This window comes from Lonchura striata, chromosome 1, assembly GCF_046129695.1.
Source record: "Lonchura striata isolate bLonStr1 chromosome 1, bLonStr1.mat, whole genome shotgun sequence".
Classification (NCBI taxonomy): Eukaryota; Metazoa; Chordata; class Aves; order Passeriformes; family Estrildidae; genus Lonchura; species Lonchura striata.
This window is the reverse complement of record NC_134603.1, coordinates 126727803-126746769: the sequence shown is the minus strand read 5'-3', so window position 1 is coordinate 126746769 and position 18967 is coordinate 126727803. Positions and strand designations below refer to the sequence as shown.

At 36.6% G+C, this 18967-nt stretch overlaps 1 protein-coding gene across 13 annotated transcripts in view; it reads left to right on the top strand.

Moving 5' to 3' along the window:
* Positions 1 to 18967, top strand: part of HDAC9 (histone deacetylase 9) — a 458209-nt gene that overhangs the window by 317798 nt on the left and 121444 nt on the right. For all 13 annotated transcript variants that reach the window (XM_077787618.1, XM_077787599.1, XM_077787612.1 and 10 more), the window contains 2 exons: positions 7613 to 7733; positions 12308 to 12357. In XM_077787618.1, the coding sequence (XP_077643744.1) occupies positions 7613 to 7733; positions 12308 to 12357 (171 nt within the window). The remainder of the gene's footprint in view (positions 1 to 7612; positions 7734 to 12307; positions 12358 to 18967) is intronic.

Sequence of the window (18967 nt, the reverse complement as noted above, 5' to 3'; positions counted from 1 at the left end):
AACTAGACAACAGTTGTCAAACATTAAGTGCAGTCCCCCCAACAGCATTATTCTTAACTTTTTCAAGCAGCTAAGGAATTATTTCTGTAGCGTAGCACATTTTTAAAATATAATTTGTGTCACTCCATAAGCATATTGCATCTTGTCTTTTTTCAGACTTTAAAGTATTTTCTCGTAGCATCCTCCTTTACCTGGTATACATCAGGTCCCATGTGAAGCCCCAAGACATTCAAGTACAATCTTATAGGCAATAGCAAATTTGTATTTTTTTTTTCTGTTATGATTTCCCTCAAAAAATTGCATATTAAACCATACTTCAATCACATATGGTCTGTGAGGCTCATATATGATTTGGATTAAATAAAAGTAGCTTTTTCTTACCATTCCCTGCTTTCTGTGAGTTTTGAAGCACTGTCAACTTCAACTTTTAAGCCTGTGGTAATCGCAAGTGGTTACTGCATTGCAGCACAAGTTAACAAAGCTCAGCAAAAATTTGCTAGTGTTCTTCAGGATCCCAAAATTTTCATGGCTCTCATGTTCTGTTTAATTACTTTTCTTTATATACTTATATTTTTACAAACCCCAAGGTACTGGTTCCACAGATCCCTTGGAATAGCTATTAGTGACTGTCCCAAAAGATCTTCTGTAGGTAACTCAGTGTTCTGGTCAGTGAGATATTGCAAGCACTGTACATGGATTTGTTGTATACACTCATCTAACTAGATGGCAGCACTCTAACAGGCTAATCCTTTTTTTTTTAGCTTAGATAATTTTTTTGGTGTTCAAGAAGACTTTCCTTCAGCAAGGCCCTTAAGGCCACCTATCATGAGTGGTTTCACTGGGAAATCACGTACTTCAATATTAAGTTAAACATGCAGCTGGATATTTAGTGCTTTACTAAAATAAAGCCTAGTTACCTTCTTGACTCAGGACTCTGTATTATAAATAAAAGATAAAAGAGGGAAAATAAATAAAATGCAGTGTGCTACTATGTACTGCTTTCTTCACTAACAGACAGCTGCTGTTGAACAATAAATTGTGTGGCTCTGTAAAAGGTGTAAAATGAAAAAGTGATATACCTCAGTTTGAGATGCATGCAGTGTAAGAGTTTACTGGAAGATTTAAAGTTTCCTCTTGCAATTCTAAAATTTCAAAATCTGCAGCACAGCCTATTAGGTCTTGCATAATTGAGTGAGGAGGGGGGGAGAGAGGAAAGAAGTCACTTCACTTCGAGCTGCATTCAGCTAATTTTGACCCCCAACTGTGTGCTTTGAATTGAGGCTGGAATGTGAAATGAGCTGTCAAAATGTAAACCCTGATGATAAAATTAAGGAGTCTCAGTGTGAAGCTGGTGCATAGATATGGTGTTTATCTAGATTCTCTTATGTAGCTAGAGACAGAATTATATTTGGTGATGCAATCTGTCCTTTGTTTCACTAAATTATCTTGCATGTGAGTGACATCAAACAAGTGCTTAAAACTGCTCACTTTCCAAAATAAGAAAGGGTACAGTGATACACTTCGTTGGTATGCTGTTTCTTAAGAAAAATCATTCAGCTGAATAGATAACTTGTGCCACTAAAGGAGTGGTTACTGCATTATCCAAGATATAAAAAGCCACCATCAAGCTGCCTTCTGGAATATACCACACCAAGAGTGCATAGTGAAAGGATCATGGGCAACTTCACCATCACTTCTGCTGAATTCTGAATGCCCCCTCATGGACACTACCATTTCTTAATATAATTTCTCAGTATAATTTCCCACAGTCAGAAGAAGAAGGGAGGTCACTGGTCAGGTTTTGCCACATTCATTACCTCATACACCAAGTCTAAAGGGCAGGTTAGCAACAGCAACCTGCAGCAGACACTTAGGAAATCCTCTGTAGTTAATGGTAAACGTTTTTCCTCTCTAACTAAAACATTAGTCCCACAGGAAGGCTGCAGTCCCACTCTTTGTCTGATAAGGAGTTTTAGGATGAAAACTAGTTCAGTCAGAGGTAGCTCAGGCTTTTTTACCTTGCACTGTATGTATCCTGGGCACAGGCTTGTTTAGGGGGCTCTCCCTATTTTCAAGCCCTAACACGAAACCCATATGTATCTCTATGACCCTTGTTATCTACAACAGGGAGCTTTATGTGGTTCCTAAACCCTTTAGTGTGGATTAAGTCCTCTCACACAGCTCAGGTCTTTGGTAACAGGGAGATGACTGCCTGAGTGTTCAGAACTAACTTGGCTCAGGATGATGAAAGTCATACAGACCAAGGCTAACACCATGCTTGCAGCAGTTCATAGATTAATTTAGGTTGACTAATCTAGACTTAATATATTTCCTTTATGTATACCTGTACTATTACTCATGCTGACCCCAAATTATTTTTAAAATACAACTTGGCAAAATTGTAACAAGGTTTGAATGGGGTACACAAGCTGTGTATCTGCTACAAAATAAATGTGTCTGATAGTTTTCTCTACCCTTGCAGCCAAATGGCATGGAAAGGCCCATGCTCATGCTACCAGGAATGCTTCCTAGCCCCTGCCAGTGACCAAACCATGTCTAGAAGTTGTTTGGGAGACTGCTAGTTGCTGCTCAGCCAAAACAGTACGAAGGACCACTTTAGCAATTTAATAGTACATATGATTGTGTTACTCTGCCTGGGAATGTTTCCTGGCACTGCTTAATTTACTGTTCCAGACACAGCCAGGAGGACTTGCTTTTCCAAGTTGTATTTTGTCTTTCTAGCCATAGATACTTGTGCTCTAAAATTATTCATATAACAGTTTGGAGGACTTTTGCTAAACCAAAAAATTAGTTTTAGCTGTCAGATTATTTTTTAAATCACATCCTGCTTCCAAACAGATAGATTAATTCCTCCACTGGATTCCTCAAGACAAAGGGGAAAATACATTTAAACCTCTGCCAGTCACAGAGAGCCAGATTTGAGAGACCAGCCCCTGACTGAGTTCAGGGCAGGAGAATGGAGTAATTTACACACATCCACGTCCACATCCACATCCACATCCACATCCACATCCACATCCACAGTGAACTTTTTTATACTTCTGGTATGTATGTATTGGAAAAACAAAATTAATACACAGTATTTTTACATTAGTTTCAAAGTTTTATGTATGTTTGTTGAAATGCCTGTTTGGTGTTTGTTAAAGGCTGACAGATGTAGAATAGACTGTTATCAAATGCAGACAGGTTCAGCTAAAAGATGCAATGATGGGTATGAAAACCTCCATGATGTTTTTTTTTACAATTTTCCCTTGGTAAAGAGCAATGCCTAGCTGCCCTACCTTTGGGACAATAAAAGGACTGAATTATGTTTTGGTAAGGTTGTCTACTTTCCACTTGTTCTAGGGAGAGGAAGTATTCAAATAACTCCTTGGGGGCTGTAATTTATGCACACATGACTGACATTAGGTTACAGTGATCAGCACACTTTAAGAAGAGAAAAGAAAATATATCCATGGTTCTGCTTTGTGGCCCCACCTTTACTTCCCATAGGGACTGTGGTCCAGCAACACTTTTGTTTTCAGCCTAGAATTTGTTCTGAATTTTGGCAATTTCTGGATTAGGGAGGCATTTTACACCTCCTGCTGTCCGCATCTCATGGACTGAAGGGGAGAGAAGGAAAGAATTTAAAGCTGAGTCTGCCAGATTGCATAAACTGAAACATTTGAAAAATTCCAGTCTTTGAACCTCAGTTTGCCACTAAAGATAAAATAATGGAGGAAAAGAAAGTATTTTCTAAAGATCAAAAATATTTAGAGTGTTTAACATGTTCTAAATCACTCTAAATCTTAAGAGTATTAGGCACTAAATGACAAAAATATGTGGAAAGAATAAATGCATCTCTGTGGATGCATGTGTGTCAGAGGTGTGCTTGAAATTCCCACAAGGTGCAGAAAGCAAGCGATGTGAGTATACTGACTGGCACAAGACACGTTATCTGTGCGTGGTTTAGAAAACAAAAGAAAATTTAACAACTATGAGAAATCTCAGGAAGACAGGAAAAGATCTGAATACCTTGTTTGCAAGTTTGATAGCCTAAGAGAATTTCATACAAAAAGCTTCAATACAGGCAATAGACACATTACACTAAGAGACCCGAGTGAGAAATACCCTTAATCTGTGTAACAATTCATGTTAGTTTAGCAGAGAGAAACAGCCATCATCACGTTTGACCTTTTGAATCTCTACCTGTGCATGAGTTTACTCTGCTGATAGTCTAACCAAAAATCTTTATGTTAATAGAGGCTGACTGTGTGAAAATTTAATGGCCTCTTTTAAAAAGAGGACCAGATTTTGACGTTAAATTCTGTGAAAGGTGAAAACATTTTCTGGTTGTGGGGACAATGGATTTCAAGTTCTAGACTGATTTTTCAAAGCACTCAGGTGTAAGTATTTCACTCTCCTGAGATATATAAATGTTTCTGTTGATGAGGGAGCCACATATGTCAGAGGACAAAGCCAACACACAAATTGTCATACACATTAGAAAAGGATGACTTGCCTTCTACCAAGGATGTAGTAAGTGGGTGGATGTATTGTTCAAATTCTCTGTAATGAAGCAAATACTGTTCATTTCTTTTCCCATGCTATTTCTCCTTTTTTTGTTGGGCTTATGCCAATTTTCTGCTACATTTTATATTTTTGATACTACCACCGTCAATGAAAATTAAGGTAGACACTTCCAAATAATAATTAAAAAAAAAGACATGGCTAAAAGTGTAAATGCAAAGTTATGCAAATGCATATGTTCTGTTGTCTGATAACTCATGCTAGTGAGAGCCGAAGTGATCACTTTGCATAACTGAAGTTACATGAGAGACTGGCAACAGACTTAACACATAAGCTAATTCTCCAATCTAATTCTTTAGGGTAGAACAGGTTATGTAGAAATAAATTTGGTGCAGAAATCAGGTAGTACTGAGGAGGACACCCTGTTCCAGGCAGCTCCCCACAGTGAGGTCCTTGAAGTGCAGCCATCAGCTGAGCTGGCAGAGCTCAGAGATTTAGATCTGCTAAATCCTGACATCATTGTGTGAGAACTATTCTTAGAAATTATTACAGGCAATTTTTAATGCACTTTTATTCCTCTGTGCAGAGCTTTAGATAGTTGAGATTGATATGCAGAGATATTGCAAGGATGGGGTAAAAGGAACATGAAATGAGGAGATGAGAATGCAGAAACAGCACAGACATGTGCAATGCTTATCCTTCCCTTTCCTCCTGATGTCTAGAATGTAAATGTCCTTGCTGAGAGCTGGAGAAGCCAAGGAGAAGGAGCAGCTCTGGGCTCTGCCAGCCCAGCTTATGGCAGCACTCCAAGGACCTCACTGTGGGGAGCTGCCTGGAGTGGGGTGTTCTCTTCAGTGCTACTCGATGTCTGCACCAAACTTGTTTCTGCATAACCTCTTCTCACCCTAGAGAATTTGACTGGTGATATTGGGTGGGAGATATGTTGTTGGCAAAACATTTTGGGAGACCACTTCCAGACCAGATATCACATAGCACCCCATTGTAAAAATAATGGCTAGCTGTATGGTTTTTTTATAGTTAAAGGGATATGGCATGCCATTTAACAACACATTAAAAAAAGCCAGACAATTAACTGTCTTAAACATGTCTGAGAGTTTTTGTATACCTTGTAGAAAATATGTGATCAGAAAGTGAGTATTTTGCTCAAGGTTCTTTGGCGTGACCTTCATAAAATTCCTTTTTACTTTTCTTATACATTTATTTTATCTGTCTTAGAAGCCAGACTCCCTTCCCAGTTTTGCCGTGGAGAATTGGGTATATCCATTTTAAAGAAGCTTGTTAGAAACACGGACCTTAATGAGAATGGATGAAGGAATAAATGTTACCAGTCACCTCACTTGTGAAGAAAAATATTTTATCTGACCCAGAAGAACCATTATAGAGTTTACTGACTCCATGAAGTAACATAATGTGCTGATTTTGATTGTGCAACTGTGTGTTAAAAGGACATGAGTGCACTGCTACAAATTCTCATGTGAGACTGGGAGAGGCTTGAAGAAATTACAGATGAAAAAGGGTTTATTAAGTCATTTAGTTCTTGGATCGTTCCCTAAAATGTTCTTTCCACTGCTGTGTCTAGTCAAGTTTTAAACACTGCGAGAAATAGGGCTTCCACCATTTCCCTGAGGGGGAGCTTGTTCCACAGTCATCTAGCTCTAACTCAAAGGATATTTTTCCTGATTAGTCAGAAAAAATTCCCACTGCTTAACTCAATATAAATTGTGCATGGTTCTTCTGACCCCAGGCATCTCCTCTTTTCTGTAGTGCACATTCTCTTTAATATTCATAATATTGCTTTCCTCTCCTAGTGCAGAGGAGATGTCTGTGACAAGGTGTAGGCTACAATAAGAATTTAACTTCCAAGAAAACTAGAATTAAATGCATTTCTGCAGCAGGTAAATCATTCTAGTTGAAAATAGGATAATTTATTTAGATAACTGCTGTAACTGTGCATCTGTAGACCTTGAGAGTCAGATGCAGTCTAAGTTCTGAGAGAGTTGCCTCTCAGTGTTCAAAGGACCAAGTCTGCAAATAGGGCCCAAGACCTTAGAATTAAGATGTTTTCTCTTCACTTTATCCAATATCAAAAGGAAAGATGATCTTGGGTCCAGAACTTTGTTGGCAGTGCTGTTTATTATGCCCAACCCTGAATAAAATCTGATTTATTTTGCTGTATCTGCAAAGGCTGTACAGCACTAGCACAAGCAGAGAAATAAATACTTTTATGATATGCTGTAATTCCAAATACGCAAAAGTAACAGATATGCCAAATAAGAAAGGGTTAGTTTTGGTTTTTTTTCCTATCTTTCTTCCTTCCTAAACTGATTTGTAGAAAGATGTCCCAGATTTTTTACATCTTGCTTTGGGGCAAGTACAGGCTGGAGACCCAGTTAAAAAGACAAACTTCACTTAGAAAAATATAAGAAAGTGAGTGAGTCATCATGTGTAACAGCAAAAATATTAATCACACAGGATCACACATGTGTGTATATTGTTATTATCACACAGTAAAAATTTAAAAACATACACAAATATGCTACTAAAGCATTTAAAGTTTAATTTTCTTTTTCTCCCTGTCTCTCCTCACTGTGATCATGTTCCTCCTAGCAGCATAAATCACAAGTACTAGTAATGATGCAAAAAACATTAATCCTCATTCCAAACACATCTGCAGCTTACAGGTGTGAATAATATTTTGCTCTCTAAATCAAGGTTTTTTTCTAGCCAGATTTCTTACTTAAAATATATTTCATCTTTTGGTTTGTATCGTTTGATACATTCTGTAGAAAAGAGTCAGAATATTTTCTTTTTCTTTTATGTGAAACTCTGTATTAAGATAACTCTCCTAAGACTAAAGTGAAGCATTTTGTGATAAAGCACACACGCATTTGTTTTTCATATAGCATTACTTTAATAAACAAATCAGTGTCACATTCCTGCATGACGCAATTTCAACCCATTATTAATCATACTAAATGTTATTTCGGACCTTTACTTTTTTTTTTTTTTCTCCCTAAATATTGTCAGTGGAATATTGTAGGCCTCTGCTGTTTTCTTTCAGCGAATTCGAGGTCGAAAAGCCAGTCTGGAGGAAATACAGCTGGTTCACTCTGAACATCATTCACTGCTGTATGGCACCAGCCCACTGAACAGACAGAAGCTGGACCCCAGGAAACTCCTAGGTCTGTACAGGCTTCTCTATTCTACTGAGAACAGCACATTCCAGCACTGTCATTAGTCATAGCTGGTGTCAGTTTAAAACACTTGGCAAGCAGTGTGACAAAAATTCACTTTTTCCAAATGCATTGCTATGCGCAAGGAGAATGTTACAATGGAAGCCAAATATAGATTAGCAAAATACACTGGATGGAAAGCAGTGATATGAATTTCTCCTCATTTGCTTCAAAAACCATCAGTGTTAACCTTTTACTGTAACTTGTTCTCCATTGGAGAACAGTGGCAAATTTGAACACAGTTGGTTTTCTACCTCCTTGTATTCTTTGATTTGAAATTAGGAATTTAACTTACACTTGCTTGTCAGAATTGTTTGTTTGCTGTTCTCATTTGATTTATTTCAACTATTTCAGCCCTGTCTGCAGATACTATGCCTAAGTTTTGCTAATAAGTGAACTTTATTTTAATGCCTTCTCAATGTGTAGGATATGGTATCTTTCTGAACAACACAGGGGAAAATACATTAACATATGAAATGCACCTATGGTTGTACAGAATACAGAAAAGTGACAGGTTTTTCCACGTAAAATATCTTCATGCACAGCCAATGCTCAGTGTATATCTTTTGTAACACACAAGTAGGGTTAAAATGAGCTCTTCCATTAGTGTAGCATGAAGCAAGTCTACTTGTCAGAAACACACAAAATCTAGTGCATGAAAATCCTTGAATGAAATCCTTCCCTTTATATCCCAGCACACTGGATGCAACACTCTAATTCTCAGTTATTTTTATAAAACTTCTTCTAAAATGTGGAACTTTTCCTAAATGTCATCAAATCTAACCCAAACAAAAATAACATTAGCCGTCAAAAGAAATTGTTGCCACAATTATAGTAATACATAGCAATTATTTTGCTTTGGAAACTTATGCTGTTTCTTCTGTAAGGCAGACTTTTGCTTCAGGAAGTCCTAAGATCATAATGTAATATAGGTTTATACATTTTCTTAGTCAAGGCAGCATTAAAACTGAAATATATTTACAGTATAATAGATTCTCAGGAGCTTGAATTTCTAAGTAGGAAATCCTCCTTTAAAAAAAGGTGCTTTCAAGAAAAAGTTCTAAATTCCTAAAATTCCAATTGAAATAAATTTCCAATTAAATCTGAAACATTTTTATTTGATTTCATCAACATTGTTAAATTGTTCCTTTTTGCTACAGTCAAGCATTTAATTTCAATTTTCTTTGGTTTAATTACTTTTATTTTCTTTTTTACATTATTTAATATAACATACATTGATACAAAATATTGTTCAGATGTTTGACCTCAGTGGCTGAGCAGCCTCTGGGATGCAGTGTGCAGTTGCAGGTACAAGGTTAAGAAGGAATGGACCTGACTGTGTTTGTGATGTACTCAGAATGCAGAAAGCTTTGTTTAGCCAATCTCAGAAAATAATTTCTTGGCCCACAGTTTCTTACTGGACATGTTTTGCCTTTTTTATTAGACACTTTAGTCCAAAACCTTTACTCATTAATTTTATATCAAGATCACACTCTTAGAACATATTCTGAGTGTATCCTTGGCTCACTGCCCTTTTCTCTCTCCATTTCTAGGATATTTTCTTGTTGCATCTCACATGGCCTTTTACCAAGACAAAAGTCAATAAAACACCCTTCCCACATGCTTCTGCATGTGCCTGTTTTCTGGCTGGAAGCTCTAATCATTTGGGCTTCCAAACTCTTGGATAAAGGAACCTAATTGACTCTTACATCTTTCCAAAATGCAGTCCTGATTTTGCTGTCCCCATTTCAGTTGAGGTTGAACCTAACCAATCCTGACATTAACATCTTTGTATATTACAGAAATTCAATATACATGTACCAAGGGAAAAATATCTAAAGAAAATGTTTCCTATAAAAAGTCATCAATAACAACATTGTCTCACAAAATATTTCAATTTCTACAGAAATGATTCCATCAAATGATGGCTTTGCCTCCTAATGAAAAGTAGGACCTAATCTCCCTTTCTTTACTCCTCTACCCATCCAAAAAGACAGAAGCACCATTTGTTCACCACTTATGCTTCAGAAAACATGTGTGTTTCCCATTCCTTGTTGGAGGAGTGCATCTGCCTTGTCTGAAGCTCTTATTTTTCTTTTGAAAGTGAGCTTTTACTCATCATTTTTCCTCAGTTTATCAGACTCTCAGTCCCCAGTCATCAATCTCCCCAATCCGCTTCCTTGACTTCTGTAGGAGCCTGACCTCAGTCAGTGATGGGTTCCTCAGCACCTAATTTGACAAACTAGCTTCTATGCCTTTGTGCATTGATATTCTGGAATACAAATCTAGGAACATTTCTAGTTCTATCAGTAAATGGTTGTGCTGAATTTAAAGGGCTGGTGACTACAAACTCTGTCCTAGCACAAAGTCAAAAAAATTTGATTATTTAGACTTTGTCTTCTATCTTACCTAAAGTATCCTAATATCTTCTGGGACATCAACTTCAAACACCATGGGAAAATCTCACTCCAATTCATCTTCAGAGTATCTTTTTGCTATTGATTTTCATTTATCTGAATGATAAATCTGTTGTGAAATCTGAAGCTGCTGTGAGCTTTCCTTTTTTGTGAGGCTAGCTAAGTGATGGTCTCACTTTCTCTTAGTCCAACATTTCTCCACTGTTCTTTTAATGAAATCTCAATGTTTCTTTTGTTCTTCAGAGTTTGGCAACTACTATTTTTAAGCCATCGTGAAATAAGAAGCGAGTATTCCAGCAAGCTTCTTGATACACTGAAAAGGCTTCTGTGCTTGTTTTCCCCAGTTTTAGTACTATCTCATGATTGATTTTAGTGTCCTTCCTCACCATCTGCTTTTCTGTTTTTACTTTGTGTTTATTGTTTTTAATAGTGTTTACCATGCACAATGTGCCTGGCTGCAGGCAGATAAATGAGAATTCATCTGTTGTCTCTTCTGTCCCAACTCTGCCATGGAATTTAAGAAAAAATGTCTAGTCATTCAATAATCTAAAAATTCCTTTTTTTATCTCAAATTACATCTTATGTTTCCATTAATGTCTTCTGACACTTTAACAGCACTAATTTTTTTAGTTATCTGCTTGAGACATTTTCATCTTCCCCATAGTAAAAAGTGAAAAATTGGTCCCTGGATCTCCTTAGCAAGAAATCTGGAAACTCCAACTTGCACCTCTGACAATCTCCTGCAGCCAACATTTCCTTGCATGTCTGGGGCCATTAGGACTCACAGTATGAGAACACTCTGCATAGCTGCTGCACCTGCATTTCCCCTGGTAGCTCCACAGGAGGTTTTGTTTGGCTTCTCTCGCACACTGTGCAAACTGATCAAAGGCTTCTAGTCGGGTAAAAATGCATCTTGGATTTTACTCGAAGTGTAAAGCACTTTCCTCATCCCAGACCTTGCAGTCTGGTCTCTCATACTTCAAAGATGATGGCTTAGAGTTGTCTTTATGCATTTCACTGGCACCTGCTAAACATGAGTAACTGCAGCATTCGCCCCTTCCCTAACAATGGGTGACTCCTCTAGGTAACTCCAGTGATTCACTATCTAATGTTTCCTCCAGATGGCAAAATTACAAAGCCAGTTCTGTGATATGGTGGGGAAAAGCTTATGTTTTCTTCCACAGCTGCCTTAGGATCAGATTTCAGACAGGGATAGGAACTGCATCAAATCCTTAGATCCTTACTGGTTTTCATATTGTCATTATCAAGACAAACCGTGAGTTTAGTGGTACCAAAAAAAAAAATTTAAAAAAAAAAAAAAAAAGAATAAAATGTGAATATAAATATCGAGGTCAACCCTATCATATTAGCTAATGTATAGAGTACATTAGCTGGAAACTAAATTCTAAAACCTATTAAGTTTTTGTTCCCTTTAGTATAATGAATTTACAGAATAATACTAAAAAATTATATTTCAAGTTATATTTTCAAAATATTAATGCAATCATTGATGTAATGTAAATGAAGAAAATATAATTTTTACATAGATATAAAGACTAAGGCTGCAATTTTCAAAGGATATACTCTTTTGGAGCACAAAAGCTAAGAAATTAGTTATCATTTCTATGTAAACTTAATGTGGTTCCCTCTGTTGTCAGTGAAAAGAAACAGGTACTTCTCAAGCATAATTCATCCCATCAGTCATGTAGGCTGGATGGAGGTGCCTGCCTCATTCCTCTAACTGGATAAAAAGCTGAGATGAGTAGCTTAGTCAAGTTGCTTATCAGCTACAGATATCAGGATGATTAGTCACCCTAGTTCAGAGTGATTTTCTGTGGAATTTTGATCATTATATTCATTATTCATTTGAAATTATCACTTACCAGTCTTAAGATTTTTCACTGTTGCATAACAGTACCTTAAAAGTCCCATGGCTGATTTGATTTCTAAGTATTATGATTATTTTTTGTACTATTATCTGGCATTTTCATAGTGATAATAATACTGAAATCTCAATTACTGCAAAGAATAAGGAAATACTGTTCCAGTATTTAATGTTTTTTTTATAAACTATGCTTATTGTTTCTTTTTTTCTTTAATATATAGGAAACGTGTCTCAAAAACTCTTTTCCTTGTTGCCTTGTGGGGGACTTGGGGTAAGTAGATTTTTTTTTTTTTTTTTTCACAGAAGGGACAGCACACAACATATGGGTTCTCTGGTTAATTCTTTATCACTATCAGTTCAAAGTCTTCAGAAGCTGATAAAAAATGTAGAGATGAAACATGAGCATCGTGTTTTCAAAGACATGGAAGACAGCACATTACTAGAGGCATATGGAAGAGTTAGGAACAAATTTTGTGTAGATGTGCCCATTTCTAGTAATCCCACTTCGGGTTTTTTACATGAACTCTTTTCTTGAGGAAAATAACATCGGCACAATTGTTATAGCACAGTGAGCTGTTTCATGTACTGTTGAAAAGCAAATATGGCTCCGCACTTTTCTAAAAGACAAAAAAGTTGCCAACGCTAACATTTAGCAAGAAAAGGGCTCACTAGCTGCTAGACAATAACTTAGGTATTGAAATAATAAATTATGTGAGCATTTTTATACCCTGTTTTGAAATGGATTCATCCTGAAAGACAAACTCATATAAGGACACAGTAAGCAAAAATCTGCAGAAAGAAACATGTTGCAACACTAGGTAAAAGAGTAAAGCTAAATTAGTGAAAACCATGTAGAATTTCTACTGATACCTGTATCATGCTCCTAGTAAATTGTAGTGAAGGTAACGTCAATATTAAATATTAAATGTGAAATAATTTTTTGCATAAATTAGTTTTTCACACAAAAGTATTTCATGCTTTTGGTCCAGCTGGTTCCATTATTTACTGATGTTATCAATATCAAAGTGAAATGATAATATTCTAGATATCAGTGGGCTGGATGGCTGATGTATATTTTACTTCCCTTTTACTGCTTCTCAGTGAATTCTCTGAGTATCTTCTCTGAAAGTCTGAGCAGACATAAAGGCATAATCTCTAGAGGTCAACTTTCGCTGCTACCTTATACAGTTTTATTTACCTTTATTCTTCACAAAGGATATATTCCATACTAGTATGGAATAAATACCATACTAGTATGTTTCTGTGGAAGAAGAAATACTCATTTTATAAGGTTTTAACTCAATCAAGGAAAAAAACCAAAACATTTTAACCTTCAGTATTTTGTAATTTTGTTGGATTTCTGGTCTATGAGTTAAAAAAAGAAATAATCAGGAAATCATAATTGTTCCAGCTCCTCCACCTTGGACTTAGCTTGCTGAAGATTTTGCCTAAAATTTGGAAGTTGGTGACTAGCAGCTTGCCAATCTGGAAAGTTGGGCATCATTTCTATATGTAGTTCAGCTAACATTACACATTGATATGTAGATGTGTTTGCACATGCACCTCTGTAAAATACTGTATGCACACATATATGCACAAACTGGTGTGTAAAAAAAGTAGTTTTTCACACTGCTGATGCAGAGATAATTGAACAAAAAGTTAATTCATTTAAAGGGAAGGATGTTCAGGCTTTTGAGTAAAAAGATTATGTAAAAGTTCTTGAAAAAAATCTATTTGAGGGCCTTTGACAGTAAAATAGACTACAGCAGTCTTTAAAAGGTAAAGGATAAGACTTTTCTATGAAACAGATTATTGAGACAAGAGATGACTGGAGATGTGATTTGAAATCCTTCTACTAATGACAATATGTTTCATTCTAAAGCTAACAGAAGTCAGAATTGCTCAGTACAACTTCATTGCTTTAAGCACTTAAATTCATCTACACTTTTTTTTTCCTAGTCTGTTTCATTTATTTCTTATTTAAATTCATGGAAATTGGATTAAAGACCATGTTGTAGAAATGGATCTTTTATTTATTTATTTTCTAGTTGGTCTGCCTTTCTATATATGATTACTGTCAGGCTTGCTGTGGGGCTCTTTTAAAAGAATGGGTTATGACCCTTTTCAAGGTAAATAATCAGATTAGGAGCTTGCTTTCAGCAATATTTAGCTGTCGATTGGTTAAGATGAGCTCCAGGAAAGGGAGCTGCTTCAAACTATGTGGTAAACAATTCTTAAGCTTACTTTCAGAAATTATGGTGGAAATGAGCAAGAAATATTGATACTTAGTAGCTTTCAACTTAAATGAAAGTTATAAAGCAGTAATCAATGTAAAGCAGGAAGTGGAGTTCATGCAAAGATTTTCAGGAGGGATGGAAGAATTTTATATTTTTTATGTTTGTTGTATATTTTTCCTCCTTGCTTGCAGTATTACTTATTTGCTACAGAATATAACAGTGTTAAGCAAAAAATTCTTAAAAATTTTTTAAGAAAAACTTGCATTCTTGCAGGAGACTTTGTGATTGCCTTTTGCATGAGAGTTTTCAGAGCTCTTTGATCCTATTATTTTCTAACCATATGGGGACCTTGCTGTTATTATGCAGCTCTAGCATTAAATAGATTAGTGGATCGACTACTCGTACAAGGAACGGGAAACCTAGGCTCAGTTCTGAACACTCCCAGGTTGGATTTAATATCAGAGACCCCATTTCTTCGTGAGTGTTGCTACCACACAAGAGATCAAATATTATTTCTGGTTGGGGACCCCGACACCATGCACTGAAGTGATGCCATTGTTGGAAAGAGACCTGGACAAGTAAGGCTTTATCCATAAGTAGGATGAAGCCCATTTACCAAAGGCTATGATCTACCTATTACATACAATTATAAATACTTCCAAGTCCCAGTTCTGAGGTCCTGTTCCACAAACAGCTTATAAATTTGATGTGGAAGAATTACTGAACAGAATAATAACTGCTCTTGGATCAAGGAATGGAAGATAGGACTGCCTAAATACTGAAGACAGGATGACTTGATGGGCTTATATTGTTCACAGACAAAAGTCCAAGTAATTTCTGTACCCTGAATTCTACTCTATTACTGATTTTCTTATCTCTGTTCTAAAACTGCAGCAAACACCAGGGATCCTCTTCTTTGGACATTACTTACAGTTACCGTGAAAGAAAGTTTGTTTCAAGAATTTTGAAAAGCAAACAAGAGGCAGTCTGTGTCCATAACTCGTGTTTTCTGATCCTTTACTATCACTCCACTAAATCTTTTGTAGCAATGAAAAAAAGTATGTAAAACTACATTTTACTAATTTTGTGAACACAAATCCATGTGAATTTTCTTTTAAGTAGTGCTAGGGATTGAGTATTACAGAGTCATTGACTTCATATATGTTATGCTTGCAGGAGAAATCAAATAAATTTTTTTGTTTCATAAAGAACTAGAGAAGTAGTAATTAGTTCTCTTACCTAAGAGCAAAAATCTGTTTCATCTGTATAGCTAAACTGAACTTATCTCACAAAGAGACAAGAAAAAAAAAGAATTGTCTAAACTAGCATCCTAAATTTGCCCATAACAGGTTTTCTTTCAATGATGGTTAATATTTTATCAGAGAACTATTCAGGGTCAGGAGTATAAAATCCACTGAAGTATGGGATCTCCCGCCTGCAATAATGCTTTTTATGGTCTTTTTTTTTCTTTCAAGCTTAACCTTGTTCCAGAACCAACTGTTGTTAAAGAATTCTAATACCGCAGGGATGAAATTCTTTGTGTTGGAGAGAGACTAGCAGATCTATGGCCAGCAGTTTTAATAAAAAGAGAAGGTTTCTTGCAGCTGGTCAGAGTCTTGGAATGTGAAAAGTTTTCCAGGAGAGGTGGGTAGATTACAGGTGAAGTGGCCAAGTGGGGAGAGTAATCACAAATTACATTTTGGTTCTGTGAATTGTCAGACCGTTCCACAATTTTTCATCTGTAAACAGCCACTAGAGCTATAACATGACCAATGTATCCATCTATTGCAATTCCTCTCTTGTTGTGCTGTGAAAATGACAATAAGAGAAGCAGAAATCTACTTTTAATGGGAGTAAGTTTCATCTCCTTGTCTCAGTCTGTCACTAAAAATAGTGATTGTTTTCTTGCCTGTTTGACCTGCTGCTGTGTGAAGAAATCTTGAAGTCATTTCTCAGCCATATTTTTTTGTCCAGTTGATAGGCAAAAAACCCCACAAAAGCAAAGACGAGCAGGCTTTTATGATAATGTCATCATCGGCTCCCAGCTTCAAACACTTCTGCGGCTTTTGAATTGTCATTTATAACTTGGAACTGAACCGACCCATAATTCCCTTGATGCATTTAGAGAAATTGATAACAGACTGCTTCTTTTATGGCTCAGAGGAGGCAACTCCCATCACATCACTATTGGCAGTCAATATTATTTTCTGACATGGTTGTAAAAGTATAAAGGGGCTTATGGCATTTGTTTAGATGAGGAATGGGCTCTCAAGCTGTGCTGGGGTTTATGGGTCCAGATTACTGAGAAGCAAAGGGAATATGATGTTTGCAAACAGGATATGATTTTATTTAAGTTTGGGTTTCATACGTTGTTCCCTGGGGATTGTCCTGCAGACAGAAGAGAATTTCACTTTTATCATATAAAATTGGGCACTTATCCAATCCCCCCTGCTCTCCCCCCATCCTCCCCACCAAAGACACTGCTCCAAACCTGTAACGCGTAGTCAGAACTTTAAATTGCAAGAGGAGGATCTGGGGGGGAAAGCTGCCCTGCAAAAAAACAGATTTCAGAAAAATTAATGTTTAGTGAGCTAAACAGAGTGGCTCTTGGGCTAAATATCAAGCCATCTGAATAGCTAAGCATGGCTTGTAAATAATATGGAATGTCCATTGCATTTCCTCTAATTTTGCTGTTACAGAAGTAAAACAGAAACAATATCTTCTGCTGAGATTAGCTGGTCTTGTTTTGACTGACTTGGATCTTTCATATCAGAAATTTGGCCTGTAATTACCAAGAGAAGAATTTTATAGTTATAGAATCTATCAATATATTTATAAAACTTACAAACCATTCGTATTTTCTGAATGTTAAATTCCTTCCTGCCATTCCTTGCTATGGCAGCTGACAGTGCTGCTTTTTGTCCTGACCACACAGGAAGAAAAGCAATAAGAAAGCCAAGATTTTACTAGTACACAAGTTTAGTACGTTATCCAAGAAACAAATTGGGTTTTGCTGCTTCTCATTCTCCCCTCAATTCTCTCAGTCTGTGCCCAGGAAGAATTTTCAGCCTTTACATATTATGACTCTTCATTCCTCTTTTTTCTGTAAGAGCTAATGGTACCACACTGGTTCCATTACCATGGTACAACAGCATAAAAATCAAGAAAATATTAACAGTGGCATTGTCTTCTTGTAGCAAGTTTAGGTTCTGGGCTGCTTAGGTATCTTTCCTTATACCTGTACACAAATGTGTCAGTAAATAAATTAGACTGTCCATAGTCTGGGCACTGACATGAACCAACCCCTCCATACAGATATTAGAATTAACTTGTGCCTTTTCCCTATATTCCAGGCTGGACCACAATAGATATAATCATCTCAACAAAAAGTGTGTCTGTTTCCTAGTTTTGGGAAAGCAATCTGAAATTCCTATAAGTTCATCTACTCAATATTAAGTTTTCCATTGTGAAATCATTAATATACCATGCTACCAATGTATTCATCAAATATTTTAAATTATTTACCTGACTCATTAACCTACTGAAATTGGCCAGTTACAACATTTTGGAGCACACTACAGAAGGCTCCCAGGAACTAAGGGCTTCTTTACTTCCTAAAACTGTCAGCTATACCACCCCTAAAGAAATACCAAGATTTAATCAAAAAAACAGGCACATTATACTTTAATTGACATCTTTTGCAGACTATGTAGGACTCATAGTTATATGGTGTGACTGTGATATTTTCTGCAAAGGTCAACAAAAATGTGTGATCAATAAGGCCACCCTGGTACCACTCCAAGGCAATTTAAGACCACTGGGGATGGAACCCTGCCAGAGCTGGAAGTTTGTCTAAAGAAAAAATAGTGAATAGAAAGAATTAATTTAATTAACATTTAACTAACATTTAATTAACTTGCAGTCCAGAACAATAGGTCTCTGAAGATTCCCTTGTCCAGCTTTATGTACTGGCATTAGAAAGCCACGTGCATCAGTAGAGCAGATGTTCTACCTAAGAGCAGAAGAACTGACTGAAGGGCCTTGATTTCCTTTATTGACGGAGACTTGAAACAACTAAGTTTCAAATTTTATGCACACTGATTTTAGGGAAAAAACCAAACAAGTATGATAAGATGAATCTTGATCACAGCAGAAAACAGCCACCCTTCCTTTACTGAGATACACAAACCATCTCTGGCTTTGGGAAGTGCATCAGCATCTCCTGGGCAGGGAGAGAATGCCACATTTATCATATCAACACCATTGCCCCCAAAAAAATTTCTTCACATTACAGGGCATATACTTAATCCAATTCTTGTTCTTTCATGGCACTGAGGTGGCCCTGTGGCATCTACCACAGAGCTTGATGTTTTGTGAGAGGTCAAACTGTTTAGCTGAGAGACATAATTCCTTGGTATTGCTGCAGGCACAAGACAATGTTCTAGAATAGTTCCAGGCTGCTTTTACTGCAGCAGACAAGGATAAAAAGCTCAGACGTGGTAATCTCACAACACATCAAATACACAATTTGGTGTCTCAAACTATTTTTTTTACCCTTTTTAACAAAGGATGGTTTCCCCTTGCTACTCAACCAGATTAAATTTTTAAATAAATATACATTATATGGAACACAGAAAATTACTG